This window comes from Sphaerodactylus townsendi, linkage group LG10 (assembly GCF_021028975.2).
Source record: "Sphaerodactylus townsendi isolate TG3544 linkage group LG10, MPM_Stown_v2.3, whole genome shotgun sequence".
Taxonomy (NCBI): domain Eukaryota; kingdom Metazoa; phylum Chordata; class Lepidosauria; order Squamata; family Sphaerodactylidae; genus Sphaerodactylus; species Sphaerodactylus townsendi.
The window spans coordinates 3,207,521-3,218,622 of record NC_059434.1 but is presented as its reverse complement, the minus strand read 5'-3'; the positions used below and the strand labels follow the sequence as shown (position 1 = coordinate 3,218,622).

At 46.5% G+C, this 11,102-nt stretch overlaps 1 protein-coding gene across 3 annotated transcripts in view; it reads right to left on the bottom strand.

Moving 5' to 3' along the window:
* Positions 1 to 940: 940 nt before the first annotated feature.
* EVC2 (EvC ciliary complex subunit 2) overlaps positions 941 to 11,102 on the bottom strand; it is a 55,618-nt gene continuing 45,456 nt past the window's right edge. For 2 of the 3 annotated variants that reach the window (XM_048508946.1, XM_048508947.1), the window contains exons 18-22: positions 8,284 to 8,498; positions 7,539 to 7,626; positions 5,020 to 5,216; positions 2,992 to 3,090; positions 941 to 1,911 (exon numbers count right to left, since the gene is read on the bottom strand). In XM_048508946.1, coding sequence (XP_048364903.1) covers positions 1,671 to 1,911; positions 2,992 to 3,090; positions 5,020 to 5,216; positions 7,539 to 7,626; positions 8,284 to 8,498 — 840 coding nt within the window. In that variant the 3' untranslated portion in view covers positions 941 to 1,670. Of the gene's footprint in view, positions 1,912 to 2,991; positions 3,091 to 5,019; positions 5,217 to 7,538; positions 7,627 to 8,283; positions 8,499 to 11,102 lie in introns of those variants that run through there. The other variant, XR_007245579.1, reaches the window with a different exon arrangement.

Below are 11,102 nucleotides of genomic sequence, written 5' to 3'. Positions count from 1 at the left end.
GCAAGCGAGCTTGGGCACCCCAGGGTGGGAGAATCCGAGTCCGAGGAGTCCCTGCGAGGGAGCTCCCACTGAGTGGTTTTGGGTCGGGCCCCCGTACTTTGCCACCGACCGGTCACTGCTGGGTCTTCAAAATACCGATCCAGGAACCTTTCCATCGACTCATATGTAGTGCCGTGAATGGTGGACAATCCGATTTCTTCGGTCACGAGTCTCATGACCGGTTTGTAATCCACGCGGCGATGCGTAGTAATATGCGTTTCCAGAGGGGCACGATCCATGACAGCCCCACCACTGGCGTCATCAGGTTCCCGATGCAAGGAAAGACAACCTGTCGATACGGTTCGGCGGGTAGCCATCATGGTAGCCTGTCCGACCTGCTCCTGCAACTCGAGGAAAGCCACGCTCCGGCTGAGGCGAGGTCGGGATAGGGCCACCAAGGACAGAGGCTCTGTTCCCAAGTCAGAATCTTCTGGGGCGGTGGATTCAGGGGAGAAGAGACAGGACCCTCTTTGTGGGTCTCTGTCCTAATCTCATATTCAGAGTTGAATGGACCCCTGAAACCCAGTTTATCCGGATCCGTAGGTAGCAACCCACGGCGAGACATCAGGTAACCTTGTACAGCAGTCAAAAGTTACACTGAGAGGTGAGTTCTCACATAATGTAACGAACTAGTAAGGTCCAGGCAAAAGCAACCGTTATGAGTTCTTTATTGAGCTGGCATTCTTAGTCGGAAACAAACTGAAGCCCAGTTCTCGATCAACAGCTTTTACAGGGTATCAAACAGGCTCCCGCCAAAAGAGTATAAACAAGGCAGGATTTCACACAGACTAGCAAGCAAGTAAAAGATAACCAAAACAGCGAAATTCCCCTTCCCAGGGATTAAGCCAAGAACCTCCAGTGGGAACCTTTCAAGGTCGGACAACACACACTCAACACAGCCTTACAGCAGCAATCTTCATTATTTTATTAGAAATACTCAGGATATTTTACATCAAATGTACATGTGCAGAGTAACCTAGGAAAGACATCAGAAATTTCACTTCTAACCAGAACATAAGAGCTGAACAGAAAAACCAGCACATCTTTTTGTGCATTGGCAAGAAGCTGGCATATTTCCCTGGCCTTTGAAGCGAGCCCACAGTGGTGACGTGGTTTTCTGGACTAACATTCCTTTTAATTTCTCAAATCTTTTGGATTATGAGCTGTCTGCAGGAACAGAATATGCACCTTTCGATGCATCCAGTGACTTAACACCTTTCATGCTACAATCTCCTTCAGCTGAGATACTGTTGTGTTCCAGAACTGAACAACGTTTTGTACTCTGGCAGAAGGAACACTGATCTTCATTTCTGAATGTGCTGAACCATTTGCAGGGGACAGTTACGCTACACTACATAATCACCCTTTCACCTTTCTTGGTGGTAGCGACCAAGCCAAAGGAAGGGGACGTTTCTCCTGGGGGAGGGAGCAGGTACCAACATCTTAAAGGGCTCTGTGTCAAGGAATAAGCTGTTTCCATATCATAAGAAAACCAATATAATTTTTGAGCTACAGGTAATTTTAAGGAGGTCCAAAAACAGAGAGCTTTACATGTAGAAATTCTCTTGCATTCTCAGCTAATTACCAACAAATGGGGAGTGTGCTCTAGCAGGCTTTAATCCTGCCACATTTCACTTATCCCTCTTTTGAAGGCCTAGCTTCTTTGAATTTAGAAAGCTGGTCTTCTTTTTCTTTGATGAAGTATCCATGGACAATGCAGAATCCCGGAAAACAAAGATCTTCTCTTTTGTGTCCGAATGCTGGATCACTTCGGTGGTGCTGGCAGCAGCCAGCTGAAGTTGTTCAGGCAAACATTCCGGATGGAAGAACATGGATTTTCCCAGCAGGGGCGGTTCTTTTTGCTTCAGCAGACTGAATTCAGAAAGGCAAAAGGAGTATTTAATGAACAGGATCCGAGAGGTGAACCTACACTGCACAAGGTGCATTATTTGCAAACCAGGATGCTTCTGGGGGTGGTGGGGGAGGGGGTGGGCTGAGAGAGTTCTGATAGAATGCAGCCAGCAGGCTTCATATGTAGGAGCGGGGAAACAAAATAAGCCTTTTGGGGGCCCATAAAATTGAACCCCCAGAAGCAAAGTTCACCAAGCCTGGATACTATTACCAGGAGGGCCTCTTGGAGCCACCTTGAAAGTCTGGGGCCTGTATCTTCAAAAATGTGCAGCCTGCTTACACACTCAGAAATTTCTTGGGGTGCCTGTCAGGGACGCATGTTTAAAGTTACTGGCACCAAAATTTCAGGGTCCCATCCAGAGACTGTCCTGATGATACCACCTGTGTTTGGTGAAGTTCGATTCAGGAGGTCCAAAGTTATGGACCCCCAAAGTGGATGCCCCCATCACCTGTTAGCTCCCGTTGGAAACAATGGGGATAGGGACACCCACTTTGGGGGTCCACAACTTTGGCCCCTCAGAACCAAACTTCACCAAACCTGGGTGACATCATCAGGACAGTCTCTGGAAGAGCCCCTGCAATTTTGGTGCTGCTAGCAATCACAATGGGCCCCCTGCAGGCTAAAACACAACCCCCTCAAAAAACACCCCCCCAAGCCTGAATGCCCTGCATTCGAATGCGTTCATATTCAGGCAGGACATATTTGGCCAATTTTGGTCCGAATATGCCCAAATGTGCCCATTCGGGCCGAATCAGGCATTCGGTGCACCCAAATCTCCAAGCCTAATTGAAAGTGCATTATTCTGCATTGTTCTGCAGCAGCAGCAGCAGCCATTGCTTTCACCTCCTGCCTGTGAGCTCCCAAAGGTAACTGGTGGGCCACTGCGAGTAGCAGAGTGCTGGACTAGATGGACTCTGGTCTGACCCAGCTGGCTCACTCTTATGTTCTTACGTGCGGAAGGGGCCACAGTTTCCATATGAAATATGACAAAATCAGCTTTTGTACATCCCCCCTTCCCAAAACAGCTAAAATTTCCAAACCTTTTATTGCTGTCAACAGAATTCATTTTCCCCAAGTTTGCATTCATCATCTCTTGTCTCAGTTTGAGTTCTAAGGTTTTCCATGACTGCTGGTGCCTCCTGAAAAAAAATCAGAGGAAAGAAATCTCTTTAACACATTCTCAAAGATAAACAGAAAAAAAATATGTTGTTTACCAAATAGTTCTAATAGTAGCTGGGGAATGTTTGTTTGTTTGTTTGTTTGTTTGTTTGTTTGTTTGTTTGTTTCTGCTATTTATACCGTGCCCTACACCGTAGTGACAGGGCAGCTAACAAATGGGGATGAAACCCAGTGAAAACAAAGTTAACATCAGAATAAAAACATAGTTAAAACAACACATAAAGTCCATTAAAACCCCATTAAAAATCCCCAACCCACTATGGCTGAAATCAATAAAAGGGTCCCCTGAAAATGCAGCTCATCACAGTGTCCAATACAGCAAACAATAAAACATGAAACAGTCAATTAAATAAACCAGCTAACTCCCAAATCACAGATCCCACAACCACAAAAAGTAAAATACAACGAACTAAAATAGAGCCTGCTCCACCTAAAGCATAGGTGTCAAACTCGCGGCCCTCCAGATGTTGTGGACTACAGTTCCCATCATCCCCTGCCAGCATCATGCTGGCAGGGGATGATGGGAACTGTAGTCCATAACATCTGGAGGGCCGCGAGTTTGACACCTGTGGCCTAAAGCATAACCCTCCCCAAACAATCCCCAAATGGGCCCACAACAGGCGGTGCCAATGTGCCACTGCCCTCCAGCCGCTGCCCAAGCTGGCTGCCTTGCGCTGCTGGTGGAACTCCTGTTGTAGCTGCCAGACCCCACCCCCTGCAGGTATTTCCAGTGGGTGGGTGAGGAAGGACTCTCACCCCTTCCCATGGGCAGCAGGCAGCAGCTCACCAGGTCGACTTCTGCTTGGCTGGCTGGCAGGCAGGCAGGCAAACCAACAGGGAGGCTCTGTCCCAGGCAGGGCTGAAAACACAGTGCCTGCAGTATTGATCACAGGCCCCACCCTCAGCTCAGTCACACCCCTTCCCCTCCTCGTCTGAGCTGACAGTATGTTTCCTCCTCAGAGATGTGAAATGAATGTCACAGGCAAAGGGGAAGGAAGGGAGCAGACAGGAAGGGCCAGAACACAGCCAATAGGCCCTGGAAGGCTCCGAGGTCTGGCCAGGACACGGCTGCAAAATCCGCTGAACAGGACTTTGAAAATGTGGCCCGGCCTAGCCCAATCTCACCGGATCTCAGCAGGTCAGCCCTGCTAATTTGGATGGGAGACCCAACAAAGAAGTCCAGGGTGGTCACCTAGGTAGGCAGATGATGGCAAACCACCCCAGTGTCTTGCTCAACTTGTAAACTCTACGGCACTTCCTATCACTACCCATGAAACCAGGTCTGAAGAAGAAGAAGAGTTTGGATTCATATCCCCCCTTTCTCTCCTGCAGGAGACTCAAAGGGGCTTACAATCTCCTTGCCCTTCCCCCCCTCACCACAAACACCCTGTGAGGTGGGTGGGGCTGAGAGAGCTCCGAGAAGCTGTGACTAGCCGAAGGTCACCCAGCTGGCGTGTATGGGAGTGTACAGGCTAATCTGAATTCCCCAGATAAGCCTCCACAGCTCAGGCGGCAGAGCTGGGAATCAAACCCGGTTCCTCCAGATTAGAGACACGAGCTCTTAACCTCTTACGCCACTGCCAGCAGACTTCCACCCAATACTGATGAACAGGGGCCAGGGCAATACATTTTCAGAAAGGCGGCGTTTTTAGGAAACTGGGGGCAGCTGTGCTACCGAGGTCCATCAGCTACAATAAGCGCATTAGCCAAGATTTTGTATTAAACCACGTCCTAAATCCCTGTTCCCCTGAGAAAGGGTTTGTTTATCCTGCAGGCTCATTCATCTGCATGAAGTTGTTGTCTACCAGCTTTATGTTTGACCACATGTTTCTGGAAAGCCACAGGCAACACCTGTAATTTCCTGCTAAAAGTATCACCCAGCCCCTCACCTCTTCAGACAGCTGCTGGCTTCCTCTCCGCCGCCGTCTCTTTTGAGGAGGACTTCAGAGTGTTTATTGGCAATCGAGCCCAGAAGAGAAAGGAGCTCACTTGGCGAGCGGGTTGGGAGAAGCAAGTGCAGGAGTCTCTGTAAGGTCCCCACGGGCACGAGAATGAGTTTTGCTAAATAAGACGCTAATCTGAGCTCCTGCAAGAAAATAAAAGGGGCAATAATTGGGAAAAAAATTGGCAAACCAAGATGCATTTTAAGAACCACGTGGTGGGGGTGGGGGTGCAGTGGGGAGGGGGTTGCTGCCAGGAAAATACAGACAGGGCTTTTTTACACAAGGAAAATGTTGTAATGAAAAGGTTCTGTGTACAGTACATATGGTCTGGCTGTTGTGGGTTTTCTGGGCTGTGTGGCTGTGGTCTGGTAGTTTTTCCTCCTAATGTTTTGCCAGCTGCCAAACAGCCCAGAAAACCCATAGCAGACCACAGAACTAGGTGAGCATCCGGACCCAAACAGAGCATTCTTGGACAAAGATGGGCTGGGAAAGGGCGGATGAATTCTCAAATCTGGTATCATCTTTACCTGGAAAAAAAGGTAATTGTTGCATTGTTTAATGAGTCACATTTAAATGTTTTATTGCAGATTTCAATATTTCTGCTTGTTCTGAACTCCAAACCCCACTCTGTCATTTACTGGATGTCCCATCCCGCTGACCATATCGACTTACAGCAAATAGACAACTACTGAATAACTACAACTTGTGTTACATACAATAGGGGAAGAGGAGGGAAGATTAACATAATACCCTGTTTAGCCACATACTGTTGGCCTGTTGCTGCCAGGCCATGTATATTAAACAGCAGCACTTTGAACCATTTAAAAAACACCCCTCTAGGCTGACCCTGTGAAGAACAGTGGTTATTTATTCTTTGAAATTAATTCCCACTTAGCTAATATTGTGTTTTGTTGGATGTTTAAATGTGTTATTATTTATTGTTTATACAAATGTTATACGCTGTCCCAAGTCTGAAAGTGGAAGGGCAACATATTAAATTTAACAAATAAATGAATAAACATGAAAAACAGTCAACCCTTGGAAAGAAGGGAATGATGCTCCGGAAAGGATTTGGGTTTAAGGTAGCACTAAAGAATCTCTCTTTGCCAGTGGAGGAATGGGGCCACCCCAGTGGAGAGCCAAAACCTTGTGGTTATAGGGAAGGACCATTTTGGCCAGGGCCTAGGCAGGTTTACAACAGGAAGGCAGAGAGACTGGGAAAAACAGCCCTTTTAGATGTATATTTTTTGCTGTAGGTATTATTTACAAGGACGTAGGTAAGGGGGGGGATACTCAGGTTCAAACCCCCCCCCCATTGCATGTCCAAAGCTCCACCCCCCGTTTGTGGCTTTTTGTATTTTAAAGTGTTTGTTCGGGTTTTGGCCAGCAGAGGGCACAGTTTTTTAGGCTAGCAGTACCAAACTTTCAGGCTATCGTCAGGTGACACTCCTGATGACACCAGCCAGGTTTGGTGAAGTTTGGTTCAGGGGGTCCAAAGTTATGGACCCCAAAGGGGTGCCCCATCCCCCATTGTTTCCAATGGGAGCTAATAGCAGATGGGGCTACCCTTTTGAGGGTCCATATCATTGGACCCCCTGAATCAAACTTCACTAAACCTAGGTGGTATCATCAGGAGACTGCTGACACCAACAAGGTTTGGTGAAGATTGGTTTAGGGTTTAGGAGGTCCTGGTTTAGGAGGTCCATTATGAACTCCCAAAGGGGGTGCCCCATCCCCCATTGTTTCCAATGGGAACTAATAGAAGATGGGGGGCTACAACTTTGAAGGTCCATAACTTTGTACCCCCTGAACCAAACTTCACCAAACCTGGGTGGTATCATCAGGAGAGTCTCCTAAACATATCCTGAAAGTTTGGTGCTGCTAGCTTAACAATTGTACCCCTGACAGCAGGCACTCTCCAAATTTCCCGATTCTCCTTTTAAATCCATCCTTCGGCATGGATTTAAAGGGAGAATCTAAGATTCCCAGATTAAAAATTGAAAGTGATGCTGTTTCAGGATGGGGGATAATCCACCAGGTGGTGGGATTCAAATAATTTAACCATATACCAAAGGTTTCAAATAAAGCAGACTAAAACAAAAAGTCTGTTTTCTGTGCAGAAGTAGAAGGTAATGTCATGTGGAAATATGCACTGGTTGGGTAGCTGAAATGTACGAAATCCTTGATGTGCAAGAAGCCCTTGCTGTCTTTTAAAACAACAGCAGGTATAGACCATGCTGGGGAGGTAGTAGAAAAGCGGAAATATCCCAATTTGATGCAAAGGTTTCTCTCACCTGATTGTTTCCATGACCACTCGTTACTATACAGGAAGCAGCAAGTTCCACTGCAGTTGCAAAAACCAAGGAACTAGTTGCTGCGAACAGCCATTACCCCACCCACCAAAAATGTTGACTCCCCCCACCCTGATAATTCTATTAAGGCTTTAAAAAACCACATATTCTTACCTTGACATAAAGTGCCAAAAGAGTATCCATTTCTATGTTCTCCAGAAAATGTTCCAGAACCACTAGAGTATTCTGAACTTCTCTTAAACTAAAGCAAAACAAGGCAACATTAATTATTTTGAGAGTCAGATATATTCATTCAGCATTCATGGGGAGCCTGCAAGATTTGCCCGTCAGTTTGGGAGTTCAAACTGCAACCCTGGAGGCTTTCAACCAATGCCACCCACAGAATCAATGGGCTATGCAGCAGTCTCCTTTTCTATTTAATTGCTCAATTTCTGAAAGTTTGGTGCCTACGTTTTTCTTCCCATTATTCACTGGCCATTTTAACTCTGCCAATAGTGGAAGGATACAAAAAAAAATTGTATGCTCAGTGGGCAATGGATAGTCCATTGACATGTTTTGGTACCTGGCCTCCTCCCCAGTTTGCTGTCTCATCCAAGTAATGCAGTCAATCCCCCTCTTGCCCCACCCTGTGGTTGTAGGATCCATCTTAACATTTGATTTGAATTGCAGCTTCCTTTCACCACTTTCTCTAATTGAAGTATTGTAATTTCTAAGTCTTCTGCCCAACTCCTTCCCAGCCTTCTATTATCCAATCATATAATCAGCTACTTCGCCAAAAGTAGTGGATGTATGTCCAGTCTGGCAAATAACAAACAAAACAATCCCATGTCTGAAAAGTGGGAGGGAAGGCTTTGTAGCAGTGAGAGAGGCAGCGAGAGAGAAAGCCAGGGAGCCCTGCCTTTGTCTGTGCAGGTTCACCAACTGCTTGCGCTGAGTCAGTGCTTGGTGTAGATGTGCAGACGATGGTCCACCTGAATACCATTCCTCAGCGCTGCTTGCCTTGCCCGCTTGGTCCGGACTCCGCCTCTTCCTGTTCATCAGGTTAGGCTGTGGTTGAGCCAACTCTTGATGCAACAGCTCATCCTCCATCTTTTTTTCCACCTCCTCAATTTCCTTTATTTTTCAAAGTGAACAACAAGGTGAGTGCTGTCCCACACAAACTAAGAGAAAACTTGATTTTTCCTCCCTGCAACATTACTTCTTCCCCCTGTGTAAAAGTTCAGCTCAGCTGAAAGTGTGGAAGGCATTTTCCTCTGCTTGCCAACTGCACTGTTCTGGAAGGAGCTCTGGGACCGCTTTTTTTTTTCTTGCCAAAGGAAGGAAGGGCTCCTTAAAGAAAGGGCTCCACTTCCTCCAAAACATTGTGAATGAATTTTCTTCCTTGAAGACAAATCTAACCAACTGCAAGACAATATTATTTCTTTATTTATTTTCTAAACTTATACCCCACCCTATACGGATGTCTCAGGGCAGCTAACAAAAGTAAAAGCTACAATAAAAACAAATAACCCCACATCATGTAAAAACAACATCAAAACACCACAAGGCAAAATACAAAAACACAAAACTGAATAGTAATACAATAACTTCAAGTAACTCATCATATAAAACAATCATACAAACACTTCCAAGGGGGTCAAAGAGCAAAGGCCTTGGTGAAGAGGAAAGTCTTTGTCAGATGCCGGAATTCATCCAGGCTTGGTGCCTGGCGAATTCCCACAGGAAGGCTGTTCCATAGTCTGGGGCCAGCGCTGGAGAAAGCCACCCGTGTACTTCGAGAGCCCCCCTCCCCCACTCAACCCCAGTGCTCAGGTACGTTCATATTACTGACATTAAACACTGATATATTTAATAGTGATATCAAGTAGGATAATTGTTATTTTTCAAAGGAAAACAGTGCAAAGCTGCCCCTGATGAAGGCTACGACCAACAATGAATCTCCACACACAAAAAGCAGAAGACAGGAGACTGGTGCTTCACAGAAAGTTTTTACTATTCTCTCTCCAAACCGGGTGTGTGTGTGTGTGTGTGTGTGTGTGTGTGTGTGTGTGTGTGTGTGTGTGTGTGTGTGTGTGTGTGTGTGTGTGTGTGTGTGTGCGCGCGCGTGTGCATGTGTTGAAAATGTTTGCTAGAAAGTTCTCTGATCAGCCCAGTGGTTTCTAGGCACTTGTTATGTCTTCAATAGAAACCACAGAGTGAGTTCCTGGTATGCTATTTGTGCATTAATTGAATTTGTCTCAGAGCAGCAGCAGGAGAAAAAAATCAGTGACCTCACTGGCACCCCAATGTCAGATTTGGGGTGTGCCTGGAAGTGACGCAGTAACGTCAGCAATGTTGCACCCCCACGTCCCCACCCCCAGCCCCTCCTGCTGGTTGCCAGGTTCCTAAAGGGCAGCAAGACTCGGCAGTTGGAGAGGGAGGAACTGGGCCCACAGGCAGCCGGCCACTCCCACACCTCAGTTCTTCCCATCGTGACTGAATACAGAGGCACCTTTCTGGCTTGTGGCCCCCGCAGGCAAGAAAAAGAGAAGGACGATGAAGCCCCTGGGGAGCTGCCCGGCATGGCCTATTAGCTGCACTCTGTTGGGTGGGCACATCATGTGGTCTCACTCACTGGGGCGTGATTACGAAGAAATGCGCTGCTTCAAAGGGAAAATCAAACTGACCAGAGGAAAACAACTTCACTATTTTGCAGAGTGCATTTTAACAGAGATTTTAAAAGCTTATAAGATGTCACCATTTTGCAGAGCACCACTTGAGGGCTGCCAAAATCAAAATGGGAGCATATTCTGAGCTTGTGAAAGACGGCCTGAACCCGCCCCCTCCGCCCCCAGTGGCGCAAAGTGTTTACTTGATATCAAAGTTCAGACAAAGCCCACCCTCTGATCCACATCCACAGAACTTGTAGAGCTGCACAGAGAATAAAAGCCAGGGAGTTCTGTGCGGGGGAGGGGAGAACTTCTATTTGAGAGAAATACATCAATGCTGCCCTTTTTACATAGGGTTAGAATATGGCAATATGCTCAGAGATCCTAAATGAGTAACCTGTGTAAGCTGCCCAGAGACGTGGTTGTGAGGCATGGTATAAATGTTTATAAATAAGTATAAATACGATACACCCATGAAGAACTGAAAAAAAATGTGTGAAATTAAATCACAAACAGCCATATAGACTCTTATGTAATGTTATGTCTGAACCAACTCAAAGGCTGATTATACACTGTTGCTCAGCCCTGAAGCAAGAGAATGTTTCCTTTCGGTCAGAGATTTCTGTACTGATGTGCTCTGTATTACCACAATTCCCCAAAGACCCATGGTTAGTGAGAGCAGAAAAACCCTGATGTTTTCCCTTTCTTTCAGGTTTCCGCTCCTTCTGGTCTCCCCACCCCCACCCCCCACCCCCCCATACTCCTTGCAGGCATTTCCAGAGGACTTGTGGCCGGCTTTTGCAAAAAGCACAGAAATATTGATATAACAGAGAAACATCGATCTGACACAGAAATATCAATATAGCCTAGAAATATCAATATAAAATTTTTAAGGGTTTGAAAAACAAAAGCCGGCAATCTTGTGATGACCTGGAGCAGTCCAGAGGTGGGGGCAGGCAGGCCTTCTCACGTGTAAACAAATGCAAAGAGACCCCACTATGAGCCCACTGTGCAACAAAGAGCACCAAGGAAAACATCGTGGATCAATGTCAGTAGAGTTACATCAGTT